The sequence below is a fragment of the Ammospiza nelsoni genome, chromosome 14 (genome assembly GCF_027579445.1).
Source record: "Ammospiza nelsoni isolate bAmmNel1 chromosome 14, bAmmNel1.pri, whole genome shotgun sequence".
Taxonomy (NCBI): Eukaryota; Metazoa; Chordata; class Aves; order Passeriformes; family Passerellidae; genus Ammospiza; species Ammospiza nelsoni.
This window is the reverse complement of record NC_080646.1, coordinates 7,022,840-7,045,222: the sequence shown is the minus strand read 5'-3', so window position 1 is coordinate 7,045,222 and position 22,383 is coordinate 7,022,840. Positions and strand designations below refer to the sequence as shown.

The window sequence follows — 22,383 nt, the reverse complement described above, 5'->3', positions numbered from 1 at the left end:
GATGAAGGAGCACTCTCATCTTCAGGAGCTGGGAGGGGATGGGGTGCTGTGCAGGGTGAACTCCTGTCTTGCACCTAAACCTTTCAGCTGCAATTTGTTTCAGGATGTAAAACCAAAACAATGTAACACTGACACCCACATTCACCTGTAAGAATAGGAAGAGCTATCACAACCATTTTCCATTACTGCATGTGGATAAAACACAACATTTCTGCTATTCAAAGATGCACTGAGGATGCCTCAAATGAAGTGAGCATGCTTTGCTCCAGATGCATTTCTTGTTGTTTGAACTTTTGTTTTTTTTGTTTGCTTCATTTCCACAAAATCACTTTCATTTGATCTGAATCACCTTTTGGCCACACAGTTTAAAAGAGGAGTGAAATTGCTTGCACAGCTATAATCAGGGGAAGGTGCATTATAGTGAAAAGATGGGAGATTCAACAGTTCAATACTATCCAGGATCATGATGGTGCATCAATGTGGTATAGAGGAACAGCACACACATTTCCAAATGACCTGCAAATCCCTCTTGTCAGTTCTGGCTTTGCCATCCATGCACTGACCAGTCTAACTCTGCTCACTGCATGGAAGATGAAGAGATTACATCTGGACAAAGAAACAGAGAAATTATTAAGCCTTCTGTTTTTTGATTAATAGCAGAGCTAGATGTATTTACCATCTGGGGTGGAAAGAGATTTGGCTGTGCTCAAGAAAGGTAAGAAATGATTAAGAAACACAGGAGATAAATAATGTCTGAGTCAGCAGAAAATGACTTCACAAAAGTCTATCTCAATACCTGAGGTGTCTCATGAACAAATGGCTACAATTGTTGCAGTGTATGCAAAACATTTCCTAGCACAATCTGGAGAGTTGGAAAAAAAAGAAAATTAAGGAATGTGCCATCAGTTTAAGCCGGAAGAAGGGGATGATATTGGAGAGGGAGGGGATCCCTCCTTGTCTCTCTCCAACCAGCTTTATGTGAAGAGCCACTTCCCATCCTCCGTGCGGTCATGAAAAATGTGAAGCTACCTGGACAGTAAACTTATTTACTTTTATAGGAAATGAAGCATGAAAACTATTATAAAACAACCACGACGTCCAAACTACAAGCTGCATTTCACTTTCCCCACAGAAAGGTTCTGAATGCCAGAATTGACTGTAAAGCATGGTGGGATGCTGGAAACATCAGCAATTCTTCCTAGGGCATGGCAATACTGCCTTATGAGGCCAAGTTTGAGAAAGAGCAGAATAAATTGCTTGTATGAGCACCTGACACATGGCTTTGTTTGTTGAAAGTGGTTGCAAAGCTCAGAAAATTCTCCACATTTTTGGCCTTTGATATTGTCAGAGGGGTCCATACAATCAAACCTGGTGGAAATATCATTAGGGAAAAGAAAAACCACAACAACAAAGTCCCTACAGAGTTCTTGTGTAACATGAGGGTGCCTGAATATGAGAGTCAATATCTGTCCCAGAAGCACAGATTGATAATTAAAAGACCAACTAATGCCTGGAGCAATTTAACCTTTCTTCCTCACATCACACATTGTAGCTCTAATGCATCTCCTGTGCTGCATCTTGTACTTCCTCCATTTTTGGCATGTTCCTGAGACAGCTGCCACGTGTTGAGAACAGAGCTGTTAGACCAACTTCATGGTATCCTGGGACACCATGTGTTTAGGGGAAATATTCCACTGTCCCATTAGCCACACAGCCCCACTGGTGGAAGTTCAGCCCCTCTTTGTTATTCTCAGAGCTACCTGAGAATAACAAGTAATAAATAAATTCACTGCCTCTGCTGGGAATTTATTCCAAGTGTGGCCCCACTCATGCTTGTGAATGATATCTTTTGCAGTTGACAATTTAGAGGAAAGAGAGACTGTGAAGTGGGGACAGGAAGAAATTCTTGTCTGTGCACCCAACTGTGCTCAGTTAGGTCTGCTAAAGGCTTCTTCCACCTTTCTTTGGCTCATTAGAGACAGCACACTGAGCACAATGGACTTGATGCGGTGTGAGAAATCCCCATTCTCACAGGGTGCCTCCTTCAGAGCAGGCACTTCCCTGACAGCTATTACCTGCCTCCAATTTACTGACCATGGCTCTGACAGAGCTCTATAAAGTGCACAGCAAATAGCTTATCCCAGGGAAGCAGGGTCCAGCCTGATCCTTTATCCCCCTCACAGCAGTGGTGAGAGAATCAGGCTGCAGCGCACCCAGAGCACACAGAGCCTGGAGAGGAAAATTAAAGGACACAAACAGTTATGAACCTTGACAGGTGAAAATGTTTGCTGTCGGAGGGAGATGCTGAGATGCCAAGTCAATGCCACGCACAGCAGACACCAGAGCAAAGAGAGACAAATGCAGGACATGAACTGCAGGGATTTCACAACAGAAGAGATCTCTGGCTCCACAGCTTTTGATCTCTGTACCTTTGCAATGAGACATTTCATCTGGGAGTCAGCTTTATCCAGTGCTGGATTAACTTCTTGTTCCACAGCTTGACCTGTCACCCAGAGTATTACAGAGATGGGCACTCAGAAGCCCATACACAGAAAACACATTAGATTGAGATAGATGTATTTAACATCAGCACTGTGCAATACATCACACTGCTCACAGCTTAATTTCAGCTTGATTTCCACAAAACAAAACCGTAACAACTAAGAAAAGCTCGTGTTTTCATCCAGGCTGAGCAATACTAATATTTTCTTTTGATTTTGGTGAATACTGCTATGGGAAGCCTCACCCATATTTTATCTCTTTCTAGACTCATCAGCAGGACAGTCTTTGGGACACATTTTCCTTTGCCAGAAAACATTAGCTACAGTAAAAGCTTTTGCCTCCCACTTAAATATCTGTCATGCATATAATTTCCTGGGACCAGGACACTGCAGACTTCTGGAACAGGGATAGCTTGTAAGCTGTTCAAAACACACTGCTGTTAACTATTTAAAACATTTAAGAAAATAAAATCACCAAGTGACCACTCAGAACTTCTCCTGTGTTATACCTGAAGGATCCCAAAATCTGATTTTGCTTTGGCAAAGGTACACAGAAATGTGGGTATTTTTATTCACACCTACTCACACTTTCTGAGGCAAAGTATAGAAAGCATGTAAGGATACTGTGCATTTTTCTGGAAAGCACACAGGAAAACAGAGCTAATTTTAAACTACAAACATTTCACTCAAACCCACAGAGGAGGGTCTATCCTAGGAAGCAGCAGGGTATAATTTCCATTGATGTCATGATATACCAGCAGTAAAGCTGCAAGGTTTTGGTGCTACCTCTCAGAACTAGATTAGACTTAATATTTACAGATTAATATTAGACTGTCACCCCTCAGCTTCCTCCAGAGAAATGTTTTGATAAAGAAAAAAATTTTTTTTTTTTCAAAACCTGTGAGTAGAGAGAGGGTGTAGAAATAGTTGCCCTCCTGTCTGTATCAGTGAGCCCTCTGTATTTTGCATTCTTCCATTGGTTCCAATATTCCCACTAAAACCAAACCATGGAATTCTCTTGGCTAGGCTCAGAGAAACATGGGAGGAAAGTACTAATTTTCTGAATCAGAATCAACATGCTGCACAATCATTTTCCATGAATTATTTATTCTTAAAGCGAATATGCTTGCACTTTGGTCCCCGCATCTCCCTTCACACAGCACTTGCAACCAGCTCCTGCAATGTGACATCTCTGGGTGGGATTATCAATTCAGCTGCTTACCTGGTCTGCAAATGGTAACAACTTACATCCAAGCTAGTAAAATTTCACAAACTTGCAATTGCACCCAGTGAAGTGAAAATTAACACCTGCCTATCAATTGCCTGTTAGCAATGACATTCATTCCTGGAGGCCACGGAGGTTCTCACTACTGCTGGGCAAACTTGAAGAGGTAGAAGACTTTGCTTTCAGCTGCTGAGGACTCATGGGAGTTTTACAAAGTAAGAGAACTTTTATGTTTTGCCAACTTCTTTAAAAATATTTGTCACTTCTTCCTTCTGTACTGATCAACTACCACACAGCATTGGATAAACAGAATGAATTCCAATTAATATAAAGTCAGCTAAAGGAAAAAAGTAACAGAAGGCTACAAAGATCAGAAAAAATGCTCACTGAGTTACTGTGACCAGATGGCTTTTTGTCAATGTTTGAGAGAAGTCAGGGTTTGATGTTTTCCTTCCCCTACATTATTTTCATGCAAAGGCTCTTCTAGCTCCAGTTCAAAAGTTTGATTTATATCCCAAAACCATCCACCCATCCAGGCTCCAGCAGCTCCCTCTAATGACATAGCAATGATTTTTTGGACGGCTGTCCACAACATGGATGGTGTTTAGCACCCGCCTTAACTGCTTCATTTATATGTTCACACCACAAGTGAGCACATCTAATCCAAAGGAATGTCTCTACATTTTATCCCTCTTTTTAAACCGTCCCTCATAAACATTTAAAACTGTGAACAAGCTTGCAAGAATGGGTTTTGGCATGAGGAACAGGTGGTGCTAATGTTGGGTAAATGTTCCTGCAGGGGAGAGACTGGAAGTCTGCTATAAATTACAGGGGTATTTCTGCAACTGAAAAACTTGATGTTCATTGATGAAGCTGAGAGAACTCTTTGATGACAAAGCCATCGGGGAGCTTCAAATCATGTCACATCACTAAGTCTTCTTTCTCCATGTGTCTTGGAAAAACATTCTTGCAAACATATGTGATGCACATAGCACTAACAAGTGATGATGGCCTAGAGAAATTATGTGTTTCTGCTTCATCACAAATTCAAGCTGAATAGTCTCATACTCAGACACTTTTCCAGGTCAAATTCCTCTTGTATTTATAATGGGGCAAACTCACTTAAATACCTACCACTGAACATAGGAAGCAAGTAAATTAATTTTGCAATTTGGAAAAAACATGTCCTAAATAAGCAGCGGGATCAAAACTTCTTTCTGTCCATCAAAAAGTCACAAATCTATGCTCTAAATGACTAAAGGACTCCATGCCGTGAGGAAAAGAATTTATAGGAATATTCTTGCAGTATGAGGTCCACAATTTCTAAATCTTGCCATCAATGTCCTTTTATAATCTGCAATACTTGTTCCCTACAGCGCAGCACTTAGATAATGCCTTTCTGATAAGAGATCCTCTCCATGGAGGCTCTGAGCTGGACAGAACCCCATGTGACAGTGAGCAGGAAAATGTTTCCTGCTGATGAATTTTTCTGGGGCAGTACCATCCCCATCTTCCAATGAGCAGTTTTGAGAGGAAAATGGAAAATCACTGGAAAACAGAGAACAGGTGCTTCTCTTTCACCTTTTCTTCTCCCCATGAACGGCTGCAGGGCATGGACCCACTGTTTCAGTAGTTTCTTTGGGAGTCAATTACATCTCAATTCTAATTGCTCTCCATAAACTGCAGCTTCCGAGATACAAATCTCAGCCACAAGGAGAGCCCATTTCTGCAGATTTAAACCCAAAACATGCCCCACCAACTCCATTCCCACAGGAGAGCCCTCTCCATACAGCAGTCACTGACCTTTGTGCCCTGTCTGTGATCTCCTCCTCCAGATCCAGCAAGAGTGCTGCCTGAGCCATCAGCTCCTTGCTGCAGGGCAGGGATTTGAGGTGCAGAATCAGCAAACCAAGGCAGAACTTGCTTCCCATCTCCTCCAGCTCCTGCGTTCCCAGCTGCAGGCCCTGTGGAGAGAAGCACAAGGTTTCATGATTCCTACATATGGAAGTTTCCCCTACAGAATCATTTGTAAATTGATTAACAGCACGTGGTCTACAGAAGCTATCCTAAAATAGCCTCTGTTTTACAGCAGGGAAAACAGAGGCAAATAGTTTAAATGTCTCAAATAAATTCTCAGAAGTCGTTGTAAGAATTAGACTTAAGAATTGGACCCCAGGAGAATCTGACTGTAAATCCACTTTTAGAAATCATCCAGTTTTTCTTTTTCTTTCTAGAGGAGCTGTCTATCTAAGTAATGCAGGAAAAAATAAATCCTGTGATTATAAACATTAGGTAGTGGCAAAGATGGAAAAGGGAACTGGACAAGGGGAGAAAAGAGGGGAAGAGATCTTTAACAAGTTATGAATTGTTTTTTTAAGAAAATCAATTGCAAAGTAATTGCAAACTAACAGACACCTCCAAGGAATTTCTCAGTCTGTTAAAAGCTGGTGGCACAAACAGGATTTGTATTATCAACTTCATCAAGTTCATCTTTCACAAGAGGAATTCTCCAAGCTGTGGATCCTTGCTGGTTGTGAATAGTCTGTGTTTGGTTTTACACCAAGGGCCTGCATCTGAGTAAGTCAGTGTAATTGATGGCAGTTTCATGCTTCTGGTGAGAGGAGGGCAGGAGACAAACAGAGCTCAGATAAACCAGAAAGGAACTAAAACTGCAGAGTCCCTCGTCTTTGGCACTCAGAGACTGCATCACCCACCAGGGGCTGGACCAGCTGCTGCCTCTGCCAACAACAGCCCTGTGTGGTGTTGCAGCAAAAAAACATCTCTGCAGCCAAGCTTCTGAGAGACCTCCAGCTCCATCCCAGGCTGTTTCCTTAGCAACTCTCAGGAGTCCAGAATAAGCCCTGACCCTAAGCATGGTGTGAGCTGCACATCACTCTCCAGCAGATATTTGTTAGTGAGCACCTCATGGGTACCGAACATATTATAATTTATAGTATAAAACATAACGTGTTCAGTAATCCGTGACAGGGGACAGAGCTCTGCTCTTTTCCTAGATAAAGTTATTTTTTGTAAAATGCTTTGGGATCCTGGAGTCTGAGCACCTCTGTATAGCTGGAAGATGATTTCTGAGCCAAAAACACACAGGTGGATGGAAGAAAGAAGAGATTTCACACATAAATGTCTGTAGCTGTCCTGAGGAGTTTTTTCAGTGCATTTTTGTTAGAGGACAGAAACCATTTGCACAGCACCACTACAACTTCCTCTCTAGCAGGTCCAGCACATGCAAATATCATCTGGCATAAAAACCTCCCTCTCTGATCACATTGCCCTATGGACAAGATATTGTAATTCAGTTCCTTTTCTGAGGCCCTATGGGCAAAGCATGAAATCCATAGTTAGGATGAACATAATGCAGAACTCAAATATGTTCTGAGTGGCTGGACAAGGAAGGACCTGCTCAGAAGAGCACACTCAATCTGAGGGAACAGCCTCAGTGCTAGGCAGGGTCTAGGACCCCAGGAAAACTGACTTTTATTCTCTTAAGCATGTTTATCACAGTGGTTAAATGTCTAACATAATTTCTACTTTGCTCTTATTCACCTCTACTGCAAGTTTTGCCAAGCAAGATAGGGCTACAAAAAGTTTAGTAATAATTTATAAGAAAAACAAAAATGTAGGAAGAAGTTTATGGGAACTGAGGGTCATTAACACAAAACAATAAGAACGCTCAGCAGCTCTAAACAGATTCCTAAATGTTTTATTATTTTACTTTAAAAGACTGAAGATACTGTAGTGTGGCAGAGTTACAACCAGCAGGCACAAGTGGTGACATTTCAGAGAAAAAAGGATGTCATTTCCACAGCAAGGGAGTTATTTTCTCAGGGGCAAAAAATACAAAGAAAATCTCGAGGCTTTCCCTGGGGTGCATCTCAGGGTCTTGCTTCCAAGATTAAGGCAACATACCAAACAGCTATCAAGGAGATGCAAACAGTGCCTGAGCTGAAACTCAGCCTGTGGCTTTATGACTCCCTAGAGCTTTACTCAGGATATGGAAAGGCCTTAAGAAACTATGAGCAAAACAATAATAATAATGATATTAACACTATAACACACCTCAGAAGCCTAAGACAGTAACTGTTCATGCACTGAAGTCAGCTGCTGGATGATGCACCCATATTGCTTTGATGTCAGACAGCTCAGGAATAGCAGCTAGAGACTCAGGCAGAGAATTGCCTGTTTACATACTTTATTCACCTCAAACATGGACATCTATTTATTTTAACTCAGCCCATTTTCTCTCTCCTTTCTCCCTCCCTCAGCAGAGGGAGGAAGGAGCTGGAGGTGCAGAGCAGCACTGCCATTAAACTGAAGCTGGGGACAGAGCTGACATGTTGAGCTAATGTTATTGATGGCATCTGCCAGCAATGCCAGGACCTGGTGTAGTGGTTAATAATCAGTCCCACCTGCAGTACTGAAAGGGAAGCCTGACCTCCAGGCTTTTCCCTTGCAGCCATGGGGCACAGCCAGCTGCAAAAATTTTGAGATTGCGCTTACAACTCAGACTTATAAAAACATCCTAAAAGAAAGAAGGTAGAAAGGTAGAAATGATGCGGTCTGGTTGGGTTGAGGAGCTGGTAGGAAGCACAGCTCCATGGCAGGGAAGCTGTCTGGCTGTTACCAAGTGACAAGACACAGTCTGTTTGTCACAGCTGTACATGAGGAAGCTGCTCTGCCTGCCAGCACCTCCCCTGCAGTGTCCTGCCAGCCTGGATTCTCACTGACCCCATCTTCCTGCCGGGCACAGGGCTCTGTCCCCTCCTCTGGTCACATCTGTGTGGCCAGTGGAGCATGGTGCAAAGCCTCCCGTGCCAAAAGGGTCCAGGTGAATTCTGAAGGAGGAAGCAGCACCCCTGCACCAGAAAGCTGCAGACAAGCTCATCAGTCCTAATTAGTGCAGCCTCAGAAACATGCTAACTAATCCACCCTACTTTAATGATCAGCTCAAAGCTCCACACAGGTTTTGCTCTCCATTACATCAAAGCACCAGTCTGGACCAGCATCAGCTTGATGCACCAGATTCCTCTGCACAATGCAAACTGGTCCCTTGGGCTCTGTCATGCAATAATCTTCTGCAGACATCATGTTAAGGGATAACAGGTTAATTGTTTCCTGGCTATTATAGAGAGTAATGGAGCTGAAAAACTTTTCTTAAACCCTTTTCACTGCAACAGACAGAATGGGAGGAGGTGGTGCCAAATATCAGCCCAAGTTCAGATTATATTTATTTTCCACTGTAATACAAAACAGGGGAACAAAAATAAAAGACTTATCATTTGGCCTCAACACTGTCAATACAAATTTTCCTAAACAAAATGGATCAAATTGTATTGCAAAAGCAGTTCATTCATGCTCAGCACTGATGCATCAAATGAATAACCACAACTGAATATTTCCAAAATCTCTCAGCTTGCCCTCAAAATTCTTCCCAGGCTAAATGACAATGTAATGGAAAAACTTTATTATTCATTACTCATGTGCTTTAAATACTCCAGGAGACAAAGACAGTGAGAGTTTTGTATCACAGATATTGTTGAAGGAGGTGGAAAGACTCCAGGAGTTAAATTAGAGATTTCTCCACAAGGGTAATGAGAATTACAGTAAAATTAGAGCTGGGAGATTCTAATAAATACAAGTGCAGAGAAAATTTCAGAGGGATCGATTTTTTCCTAAAAGGGATTTTTGACATTCAGCACAGCCACATCAGTGGCCTCTCCTGCTTTAGGTCACTGCTCAGTCCTTGGGACATCAGCTTTTCCCTGCAAACCCACTTCCAGTCAACACATATACACACACACTTACAGAATATTCCCTGCATCTCAACAGCTTTACACATGCACAATGGCTATGCCCTCAGGCCGGGTATAAATAAATTGACAGTCTGGTTTCTCACTAATTCCATCAGTGAGCTCTCCCTTGGAATACTAATCAAAACCATTTGGAAGCTCTAGAGGACAAACTGAGGGAGCTGAATGAAGCATTTGGTGCCTGGTGTCTGCAGCCTTAATTTTAGCTCGAGCCAGCCCTGAAGGTTACTGTACTTTCAACCCCTGTGAATGAAAATACACAGACACCTGCTGGGGACCTGGCTATTTGGACAGCTAGGACAGCAGGGAATAACCCAGGTTTTCTCATACCCCAGAGATCCCTCAGCAGCAGGAATGGTATGCAAAACAGAGGAAGTGGAGGGGATGGGAATTTGGGCCAAAACATATCAAGAGGATTAAGCGAGTGGAAAAGGCTGAAGATGCAAGGGAAAAAAATAAAACAGGATAGCAAGAATTTCTAGAAAGATGAGAGGGATTGGAGTTAGAGACAGATAAAAGGGTAGGGGAGATAAAAGGATGAGAAAGAAGAAAGGGTTGTTGAGGTCAATGGATGCTGATACAGAAGAAAGGTAACAAGAAAAAAGCTGATGGCAACCTTGACCACCTTGGCACCCTTGGGGAAGTCGCCTTGCTCTGCACATCTGTCCTCATTACATCTGGTGCTCTGTCCTCATTACATATGGTGCCCTGCCTACACGGTGAGGAGAAAAGTCCTGACTTGCTTTGAACCTCCTCACAAAACTTCTGCTGATCTCAGCTGGTGTTTCAGCTGAGCAAACTTCAACAGCACAGAAGTAATTATTGTTTTAATCATTCAAATGGGCTCTTTTACTATTAAAATAATATATATGCCACAGGCAGCACTGCTCAAGGACCAGACTGAAAGGGAAGATGAAATATCTTCTCCTTCCAATCTGCTGGAGAAAGAGTCCTGGACAAGCTGCTCATAGAAGAACTGGGGATTTAGCAAACAGAACTTGTTGCCAATTCCTCTAGAAAAAACAGTTATTTAAGTTATGAAGTCTCCAGTTCCATTGTGGGGAAAGGTACTTTCCTTCTTTCCATTGACTAGCTATTTGTCTGGCATTTCCATACATTTCCACCTTTCCCTCACAGTATTTCCACAGCTGTTTCCCTCCACTCTTTTCTCCCTTCCAAATTTCTTCTCCTTCTCTGTTCCTTCCTCAGCCTCCTTTGTCCCTTCCTGAACCATCTTCCATGAATGACTCAGTATATGGCAAGTTCTTCATGTGTTGGAGGAGCCAAATTTTATTAGTGCTGCACCTGAGCTCTCTTTTTTCTTGCCCACTCTGCTGCAACACTGCTACTAATGTTTTAAGCCAACAATTTGCAAACTACACAGGATGGAGACAGGGGTGGATTTAACTTCCCATCTCCTCAAAGACTGCATACACACAGAGGTAGTAGTTGGACAGGGAATAGCACAATAACTTTTTTGGTTTGGGGTTTTGTTTGTTCATTTAGGTGTTATTTCGCTTGGTTGTTTTTCTGGTTTGTTTTTTGTTTGTTTTTTTATGCCGGCCATAATTGTGACAGGTGGTCATGTCAGGAACAAAAAAGAGAATGACAAATGAGGATATTTTCCACCTATGCAGACAAACCATGTAGAAAGATGCTATTCTTTGCAGAGTTCTTGCTTTCCAATAAAATTGAGTGGTACATCGGTTTTCTATCTCATTCATTTCCTTGTGACATGCTGGGGACCTATTTTAGGCCCTGGATGAACCTGGACTAAGCTTATCCCTCTCTGCAGACACTGAACAATCTTTCTCCTCGTCCCACAATGTCTTTTCAAACAGAGCTGAAGAGGCTGAGTGAAGGCCAGGTCAGAGCTGCACATTTTAGTGGAATCTGCACTGTTTCACAGTAACAGGATCAGGAGTGCCTCAAGTTCCTCTCTGAGGGCTGCAGACAGTTTTGGGAAGGAGAAGTCTCCCTGTACCATCCAATGAAGATGTGACAGTCCAGGGAGCAATATTTTGACTGTAGACCTAACCAATGCCATAGGCGATGCCATTATTTTAAATAAGAATAATAATTAAAAAAAAAAAAATCAAGCAAAAAACCAAAACAAAAAAAAACAAACAAAAAACAAAAACATAAAACCCACCAAAAAAAAAATAAAAAATAAACCCACCAAAAAAAGCCAAACACCCCAACATACTAATTTCTAAAGAAAAATAATTTCTGCTCCATAACACTTAAGCTGCCAAGAAACAGAACTAGAGACTGTTCAAGTCACATAGGAATTCTGAGGCAATATAAGGAAATAAAGCAATTACCAGTTACTGGAGGCTATCAAGAGCTTTGTTCCAGAAAGCACATTTCTTCCCCATGCCCCAGTATTTCCAACAGGCTAACTGGTATCTCATGGTTCCTTGAAAATTCATCAGTAGTCTCACCATGACCTCCTCTCACATATGTTCCTTTCCCTGCTATCTGAACTCTGTGGAGCATGGAACAAGTCACAGACAGGTTATAGCCTGAGGTATCTGGAGATTAAATGTGAGGTGGGGCTCTGTCTCAGAATCTGTGTCAAATGAATTAGCTGTTAAAAGCAGTTCAGGAAAGCAGGAAGCTGAAATTTTTCAAGTCCTAAATTGGCAGCCTAATCCCTGGCTGACTTTTCTTCCCCTCTTATTCCACTTAAAAGTTTGCCTCTATAAATAATTCTGATGTACAGAAAAGTAAGCAGACTCTTGGCCCACCCAATCCTTTTCATCAGCTATGAATTTACCCAGTTTGGCCATATTTTACCATGGGTGTAAAATAATTTTCTAATTCTGGCTGGTGATCATCACATGCCTTGGAAAAAATGATTTATGATACTTATCCTGGCTAATGTAAATGTAGATGCTACTCCAAGTGTCAAACCCACTTTAAAAAATCTCAGTAAGGTATTTGTCTTCATAATGCCATTCACAGTGGGGATCCCCAGGTTAATTATGTGTTATACAAAGAGTCAATTGTTGCATCTTAATTTCATGGAATGGTGATGCACTTTTTTATTATATTACACAACACTTTGTTGTTTATCCACATGGTTTTCTATAGCGCGTTCTTTTCTTTCCCAGATAAAAATATTTCTTGACCAAAACGACACAGCAAGGTTAGTGTGCTTTAATTCCCCATCCAAAACAAGACATCAGGATCATGGAACCTTTCACCTTTGCACCAACACAGGGACAGGGGCACTAGGACAGGTTTAGTGAAATTCACAGCACGACTCAGACAACAGCCCAGCTGCTCAGTGTGACACCCCACATTATCTCCATCCCTCTGCTGCCACACTAGAGTCTAACATATCACTGAAACTGTGTCTTGGCCTGGCAATGTCAGGTGGAGGAGAGCCCTGAGAGGTGGGTTCTGCTCCCTCTTTGCTGCCTCCAAACATCCCCAGCACAGCAGAAACCCCAGCCTGAGCTCTCTGCACCGCTGAGCTTTGCTCCTTCCCTCTGTAATCCAGCATCTCCAGGATCCCCAAAGCTTTCCCTGTGCTGAAGCTGCTGTTCTGCGGAGAGAGCCAAAAACTCCACAACTTTGTGAAAGTCGTAAAGCCGGTACGTTTATTACAGCGCTGGACGCATGCGGAGATTATTCTCCTTAAAAGGCATGCGTACCTCTGGGAACTTCAGGTCCCTTTTTATCCCCCTCTCAAATACATATGCACACAATTTCACAATAGGTTCATACATATTCATTTTTATGAATTTCGCATGACATTTGTCACTAATTCTTCTTTAGCCGAAAGAATTCCTAGTTCAGGTTGACTTGCCCTTACAGCAGTCCCTGTCTGTCTCTATCATCCTCTGTCTCCCTCACCTTATCTCTGTTCTTCACTGAAGTAACTTCACTGAGCCTAGGCCTTGCAGTCAGGCTAAATAACTATGGTTTCTAACCACAGACTCAACCCAAAAATGTACATTTCACCTAAATCAAAATGATTTCTATCCTGGAAAATTTCCACTCTGCCTCACTGCCTTCCAGGCCACTAAACACACTTTCATCTGCTCCCTCCAGCCCGTGTGTATCACTGCTTTGCCTCTCACAAAGGCATGACCCATAACACAAGCACTACTCCACAGGAGGTGTTACCACGCTGCTTTACAGGGATATTAGAACATCTTCCAAGGCTCCCTGTTTCTGAACACACACAGGCATCTTACTCACTTTTTTTTTTCTTTATTGCTGCTGCTTCACATGGCACAGACATCTTTATCACGCTGTCTTTTGTAATAGTTACTTATGTTTTCCTGAATGGTGAGAGCTAATTCAGAGCCCAGCCATGTGTCTGAATGCTTTAAACTATTCCTTCAAACATGCTGCACCCTGCCACTGCCTATGTTTCATCTTCCATTCTAGTACCCACAATCTTTCAGCCCTTCTTCCCACGGTATAATTTGCATCAGCTGCTAGCAGCAGATCTTATTATCTCCTTGCCTTCCAGTCATTCAAATTAGAAACACTGACCAGCACCAATTCACAGAGAGGTAAATGGATTCACCTTAGATTTCTTTCCATCCCAGAGTTGCCTTATCCTACCCACTTTTCTCAGCCTTTTAACTAGGTTTTGACTAAACACAGACCCTTTTATTTCTCACTCCACAACTCCCAAAATTTCTTGATTTTTTTTTTTCTTTTTGTGGGAGCCTCTCCTTTCATCAGCTGTGACTCAGCTGGGATACCCACTGATACCATTGCATGAAAATTAGCCTAGGTTCACCCTTGAAGGCCATGAATGAAATTTTATGTACTAATTTCTCATTTGTCCTCTAGCTCCTGTACTTCTTTGAAAAAATAAAAATCATATAATCAAGGCCCTATCCATTCTATTAATACTCTCAATCATTGGGTTTCCTTATCCTGGTGTTAGCCAGGTCCTGTGGTTGTGTTAATGGTGGTTCTCCCATGACATCAGATAAAGTTTTAAACATAAGGAATCATAATTATGATTATTTACCTTGTTGAAGCTGGTTTAGAGAGTCAACTGCTGAGTCTGCTGGCCAGTTTTAAAGATTTCTTTTTAGTAGTTCAATTTCTTAATTTCCTTACAACTCCTACAGGAAAAAAACCTGGGCTTCACTTAATTCTGTGAGTTACAACCTTAATCAAATATCAAATAACAGAGCAGACAATGTGCAAGCACTGATATGTGTACAAAGCAGCCAGCATGGTCCCTCAGCATCCTGCTCTGTTCCCATCCTGGCTGCCTGCAAGCTCTGCCAGTGAAATGTGGCTCCAGAATGCATCCAAATCTCAGCCTACACAAACTCTTATTGTTCCAGATCCTTATTGTTTCCCAAAGTCTGCTTTCCACAAAATCTCTCAAATCCTTCTGCCAATGGCCTCAGAGCAGAGCTTCCACCTGGGGGTGGCTTTTCTGGGCACATCAGATGGCACTCAGCAGCTTCCATGGTGGGATAATTACCTGCACATGTCCAGAAGAGATTATCTTGAGGCCCTCTGTGTGTTGGTCTCCTTAAAAACTTGCTTTAAATAGGCCTTCACAGGTGAAAGGTAAGGACACAGAGCAATCCACAGCCCTGCACCTTCCTCTCCCATTTCAGCTTTCATTACTGTAACCTTTCATGCCTTCTATATCCATCCCCTTATTCTGATACATGTCAAGAGCTACCTGAGACTTTTTTCCTAAATTATAAATGGCTCCCCCAGGCTAATTTCTTTTTTCCATATCACAAATTCTCTTTGGTCAACTTCAGCAAACACCATCAAAGCCAGCCTTCCCACCTATCCCTCCCTACAACCTCAGCATCAGTGACAGGAAGCAACTATGATTCTACAATTTATTGTATTAGCACTTCTAAAACAACAAAGGAGGCATTGATTTCCCCAAGCCAAAGGCACATGGGAAAGCACAAAAAGCCTCTCTGCCCAGCTCAGATCAGAGGAAAGAGACACTGCAGAGGAGAGGGCTTCCCTCAGCCTGGTGCCTGCTCCCTTTGAAGAGGGAGGATGGAAGTACAAGCAAGGAGCTGGCTGGCTGTTCTCTTACAGGTGTCAGTGTAATCATTCTGACACAGGACCCTTCTTGCTGCTTGTCACATTTAACAGAGAAGTGGACAATAACAGGGAAAATATGACCCTATTTTTTTTTTCTTTCTTTCTTTTGAATACTCTATAGAGTCACCTGGAGAATGGCTGATAACACTGAGGGTAATTCAGGCAAAAATACTGCAGGACCCTCTGTGAAGTCTGCTCTGATTTAATATAGGCTCACAAAATGAACATGGAATACAATAACACCACAGAAAGTTACAGAATACATGAGAAAGCTGGGTCAGAGGCAGATTTCACCAGACAGCCCAAGGGCAAGCTACTAATCATTTAATTCAGAGGCTGGGTTAGGAAGGACATCCTGCAATGAGTCCCAGGGATGTGATATCCACAGTCAGAAATCAGAGATCAAGGAGGTCCTTTCAGGTGAACCAGCTGCCATTAACCACTAACAAGGGTTTGCAGGCCTGCAGAGCCCAAAGGTTCATCCAAAGGTTCATTTCATCAGAGCCCACTTGTCCAGTGGCACAAACTAAACTGAGAGCCATTAAGATACATATGTTGGATATTTATACCTTAAATTTCGTCGGAAAAAAATATGACTAGAAGGAAAGCAAAAAATGAGGACCAAAAAAAAGCTTCTGATTTTATTACAGGAGATAGGAACTTGTGGTGCTTGTCCGTGAGGAGCTGACCTGGAGCATGCAGATGATTTTAGACATTTGGACATATTCAATAAGGAGAACATGGGTCAGAACCGGCAGGGATGCAAACTTTTGCAAACCAGTATTTTCCCTTCTATAATCCTACCAGCACAGGGTCAGTTTAATGCCTGCATACTCTGTGTTTTAGGAGAGACAAAGACAAAAAGTCTTTGAAGACTGTGAGGAACAGACTGAAGAAAGGCAGATAAGTTCAGAGACACAGAGCTATGGTGAGGAGAGGCAGCTCTCTCAAGTGGGGTAACTGATGTGACCCTCACAAGCACATGTTGCCCCTCATTCTGCCATTAACATGTCCACATTGACTTTTCCAGAGATGGACACCAGAAATAAGCAAATGGAGGGAAGCTGACAAATGTTTCACCCAGAGAGAGCATCAGGTGAGAAACACACAGGACTTGTAAAAACAAGTTTCTGAGTCTTTGAAAATCTACTGCCCAGCAAAGCAGACAAACATTTATCAGCAGAGGAGAGGCTGGCTCCAGATTACAGGCTCTCAGGATTTTTCATCTTGCAGATGTACTACCTGGGAAAATTTGCATAAGAACATGCTGCCTTTTTCTTAAGAGTCCTTTTATGATTTCTACTGAAAATGATAATCCTCTGTTTGTGACATTGCAATCATTTCTATTACAATCAAGTGTTCTGTCCAAAAGGAGGATTACTGCTTCAGTTTGGAAAGTGTATGGACTTTCAGAGGAGCTAAGGAAATTTTCCCAAGAAAATGACCTTGGTAATAGAGAACAAAGAAGACAAAGATTTAAAAACAACACTACATATGATCAGAACTGCCTCTTCCAAGAGGCATCTGAAGCCCTTTGAGTCCACAAAACCTGATATTCCTACAGATGAGGAGATGGAGACAATGGAGACAAAAAAAGCATCAAGACATTCCTCTGTACTGTGCTATTCCAACATTCTCTCAGGTTTTTCCTTTGACAAGCTATTAATGTTTTAAAACTCAACATCACAGAGACATATAGAAAACCCAGAGCAGTTTTCAACTCCATCCTTTCAGCAGTGTCCTGTGGGGAGGAGCATCACTGCACATGGTGCTGAATGTCAAACAACTCACTTAAACCTGTGCCTCTGGCAGCTGCTCAGAAATCCACAGAACAAACAGTTAAGAAAAAGGGGAAAGGGAAAAAAAAAGCCTTTGTTTTTCAGCCTTTTTTTTTCCTCAAGAACATAATTTAGCACGACTTTCCACAGAATAATTTGCATGGGATTACCCACAATGCACTGCATTATGGTAATACATTTCAGCCTCTGATGCATATTAGACTGACAGTGCTAAGAATCTGTTAAAGGAAAAATAAATGATACAGGATAAATGATGATGTAAGACAGGACAGCAAACATGCCACACTTGTGTAATCTGCCAAATTTCAGTCTAAAACTGGCCTAAGAAAAAGAACAAGACTGTTGCGCACTCAGAACAGCTTTAGGGAATGTTCCTAACTCAAGCAGAAAACAATACCTGACTGAGACATGGGTGTAATCACCAAGGAGTGGAAAGTACAACAAACCAGAACTAAGAGCTGAGCAGAAGACAAGGAGAGATTTTCTTCATTTCTTTGATTTCCCAGTGGGTAGTGCTGGAGGGAACATTCCTTCCTGCCCATCCAAGGATGGCTCAGTTCACTGCACTTCACCACACACATTCACTCTCTCTGCCTTCTGCTCCTCTCCGAGCCCTGCTGCATCTTCTGATGCTGACAGTGATCCCTAAGAGATCCTGGGCAGATTCTGTGCTCAAAAGCAGCTGTCCCAAAATGCTGAGCCTCGGGGTTATGGGGTCACAGAATCCAAACTCCTGATACCTCCTTCCTGCACTCAACTCAGCCTTTCAGCTGGGGAACAAACACTTCCTTCTGATGCTTTCCAGAATTGGTCTTGCACCTTCCCATAGGAAATATCCACAGGAAAATAGAATCAAATATCAACTGTCCCCCTTCAATCAATTCCACACACTGTTTTCCTAGTAATTGAAGCAATCAGCTATCACTCCTCAAAACGTGGACTGAGGGCTAAGTCTCTTTTGCTATGCAATTTAACTGGCCAGGAGACTTTCCTGCAAAGCCCTCGGACAAACAAGAGCAAAAGGCAACAAGGAGGGAACAAGTTATAGGGCTGGTCAAGGGGAAGGTATATGGTGAAAAGCAGGATTTTTCCATCAAGGTCTCTTCATTAGTTCTCTCAAAGCTAAGTCACAGAAAAATGAACAAAATAAGGGTTGAGGGCAAATTATATTTGCTGAAGAGGAGTTATAGAGATTAGTGTATTAATTAATTGAGACAACGATGTCAGCAAGGGCCTGACCTTTATTCCTGCCCCAGTAAGAGCTTTGTCCCTGGTGGCTTCAAGCCTGCATGCTGAAGCCATTTAGATACATCCCTCAATTAATCTCAGGATACCCTCTGGGACACTGGAGAGCAGCACTGTGAGATTCAAGCAGGGATGCTGAATCAGAGGAGGAGTAACCCAGCCAAAGGCACCTCATCAAGGGCATTGGCAGAGCTAGGGAGAGAACCCACAATTCTCTTTACCTCTCACACTTCACCCCTCATGGATAGGAACAAAGCTCTTTGAAGGTATTAATCTGGAATTCTGCCATACATTATTAAAAAAATAAATCCGAGACTAACAAGAAATAAAGATCAGGTTTCAAAAAAAACCCACCGCAAAACCACAGTAAAGAGTCCGGTTTAAAAAGAACTTGTATCATTTATATTCTGTAATAAATTGTCAGCAATACATGAAACCTGGACAAAATGAGAGATACTACTGAGACCAGGACAGCAGGCTGGTCTTCAGTCACATCCGACTTCTCCCCTTCCCACTGAGACCAAGTCCTTCCCTCGGGCAGGTGAGCTGCCCATCCCCTGAGCTCCTGCCACTCTGACAAAGCATCTCCAGAGCCCACAAGTGCAGCTGGATGGCAGGACACCAGGTAGGATAAAGAGCTGGGGCTGTCCCACACAGCAGGCATGGACAGGGGTGGAATCTGTCAAGGCTCAAGAAGACCATAAGCAACCACAGTTTATCAGAGGCAATCAGGGGACCAAAAAGCCACATGAGTTGAGGAGAGAGTGGTGATGCTCAAGGACGGATGCAGAATTGGAAGGTGCCTGCTGCTATCAGAATAGATGTTTTTACAGTGACTGGGAGCCTGGATTTGTTTTGCTTCCCAAGCAGAAGCAGCAGCCACATCAGCCCACTGATCTTGCCCACAGACTGCATCAGTCCAGACTGAATTCCTGGCTTCACTTGGGCCCTCCTTGTCACTGCAGATCCACCAGTGATTCCTAGGCTGACCCCAGTCACCACCACTGGACCTGATCCTGATTCACTTGCTTGTGCTCCTGGAGTGATGACGTGGTTCTGCTCCATCACCATGGACCTGCTCAGTGCTCTGGGTGAGATCTGCCCATCCTTCCCAGGCCTGCCCTGCTGCAGGCTTGGCTGGCAAGGAGAGACATCTGGAATTAACTTGATTTCTCCCATTGCTTGCACTGCACTTAACTCAGTACAGGCTCCAAATTCTCTCCTCTCCAGATGAGCAATAGTGCAGAGGCTGCAGCTTAGACAAGAAAAATTGTTCCTTCAACATGTCAGTCCATCCCTAACTGAGCTGAACCTTCCTGTCCCTTCCATATCAGCTCTACAGTCCTTCACATTTAGTCCTGATGCTGCAGAAAGCTCAAACAAAAAGATGTCTGGTATGGATGGAGCCTAGACTGGCACATACTCAGCTTTGTTCCATGCTCCTCCATTCAGAGGTTACAACATCCCAAACCACGCACAAACTTCACTGCATTACACTGCACTCACTTGTCTGGCACCTTCTTGTCCACAAGGAGCCAACACCTGTCACCTCTCAACTGTCATATTTGAATTTGGTCAAAAAAATTTTTCTAGTACAAGTAAGCCTTTAACTTCAGGTGCCGAATTAATTTTCATTAAAGCCTGCAGGGTTACCTCATGTTAGAACCCAGCTAGAAAAATAGATTTCCTTTGCTCTTCCCTAGCTATTGTTGGCAAACATTAGTAATAGTGAGAGAAGCTATTTTGGGACTTTTATTGGCAAGTCTTATGTTCAGACACTAAAGGAAGTAATTGGCTGACAGTGGGGGAAAAAGCGCTAGACATGGTTTTCAAGAAAACATCACTTTCTGCCAAGCTCTTTATGCACTATTTCACTGGGGGAAAAAACCCAGCACCAAACCCCAAAACAACAGAAAACCAAAAGGCTTTATTAACTGCTACTAATAGAGGACACATCTGTGAGGATGAATGAGAGAAAAGGGCACATATGGAAAGTTTTGTCTCAGACTGGCAATCACCAACGTTCAAGGACACATCTCTGAGACACAGGTACCATAGCAAACACACCCATGCACAACTACACAATTAAAGTAACATGCTCACCACGTACAGACACACCAGTGCACATTTGCATACTTGGAGGTGTGACAGAAAGTGTTTTGAACTAGTTCACTCATCTATGTGCCCACATTCAGTCATAGTCTTCAGCAAAGATGATTTGCACTCAAAAATATTTCCTGCACACAAACACTCCACCAGTACAAACACTCACCTCTTGTGAGTCAGGAAAATACAGGCAGGAGCTAAATAGAAGCACTCAGAGATTCATATCTATTTCTCTTGTAAATTGTGCAGAAATTCTTCACTCATTTATTAACACCATGCTAATAATTTCTGTTAATTAGTGTTAAAATGGGAAAACACGATAATGCAGATCTCGGTCCTTTACAAGTGAATTAATTACACTCAGCAATACCTGTCACCCCCAATACATACAAAGGAGTAACACAGACTTGTTTTTCTATTTCCCAGGCATTTGCTTCAGTGTAACTAGGATTTATTCATCAATAAAGAAACAAGACAATAAAATTCACTAAAAGGAAACATAAAAATTAAGCCCTTTCCCACAAAGCCATGCTGAGCAGTACAATTACCCAGACTCTTCCAGACTCCTAATGAAAATCAAAAATGATTGGCAAATTATTTAGGAAAAATATAACCTGTTCTTTTTCACTTCTTTGTCTGGGTGTGGAGACAGTACATTTGTCAGCAAGCAATGGATGATGCAGCTTTTATCATGCATAATCATAAACTTGTGCTGTGTCTGGTGCCACTAACCTTGCTGTGCATCCAAACCCACTTAGGATAACGTGCAATCAGTGAAGACAAAGTCTTTATTCAGTCCCTGAGTGTTCTTGTACCAGGTTTGCTGTGGGCACAGTCATTCACAGGGACTAATCACCCACTCACACAAAAATCATCAGCTCATTACATGGGTTACACATGGAATTATTCTCTCCATGTACCCTACTACTGATTTTTCCTTCAAGTGGAAAGCAAATTCTCAACAATCCCTATATAGAGAGACTGAGCTCTGTATACATAACAAATAATTTTGTGCTCCTATACAAAAAAACATGCTACGGGCAACAGAGGAAAAAAATCTTAAGGTTTTATTTTTTCTTTTTATTTTTTTCTCCTTTCCTTTTAAATTCAAGAACATATACCTGAATGAGATGTATTTTGGGATTATGCCAAGCCTCAGTAGTATTGACACAGAAATATGGGTAAAACATTTCTGGTTGTCTTGGGAGCATTCTGGCTGTCTTAAAGGAGAAGGCCTTCAATTACTGATTCTGCCTTTTTGGAATCTCTTTAAGGTTTAGATTCTGGGTGAGGAGTTATGAGAGCTCACATTTAATTCAGTTTATCATAGCTGTACACTCTCAAACGAAATCAGTGGAACTGACTGGAAAGAGAGGATATTTAATGAAGCACCTTGGGGCTTGAAATATCTGTTATTCAGTCTTCATGAAATAAACCTCTCTTCAGAATTTTACATTCCCTTATTTCAACCAGTCAGGATCTCCAGCAAAGCCAGCCTGACCTTAAATGCCATCTGGACTGTACTTATGTATTCCAAACACACCGAGAAGAGCCACATGCTTCTCATTCTTGGGCTATATGAGAAGATAATAAGCCAAATCTCTACCACAATAATTTGA

The 22,383-nt window shown here is 42.3% G+C and overlaps 1 protein-coding gene across 2 annotated transcripts in view; it reads right to left on the bottom strand.

The window, feature by feature from the left end:
- AGBL1 (AGBL carboxypeptidase 1) overlaps window positions 1–22,383 on the bottom strand; it is a 266,994-nt gene that overhangs the window by 77,965 nt on the left and 166,646 nt on the right. For both annotated transcript variants that reach the window (XM_059482534.1, XM_059482535.1), the window contains exon 22: window positions 5,530–5,690. In XM_059482534.1, the coding sequence (XP_059338517.1) occupies window positions 5,530–5,690 (161 nt within the window). The remainder of the gene's footprint in view (window positions 1–5,529; window positions 5,691–22,383) is intronic.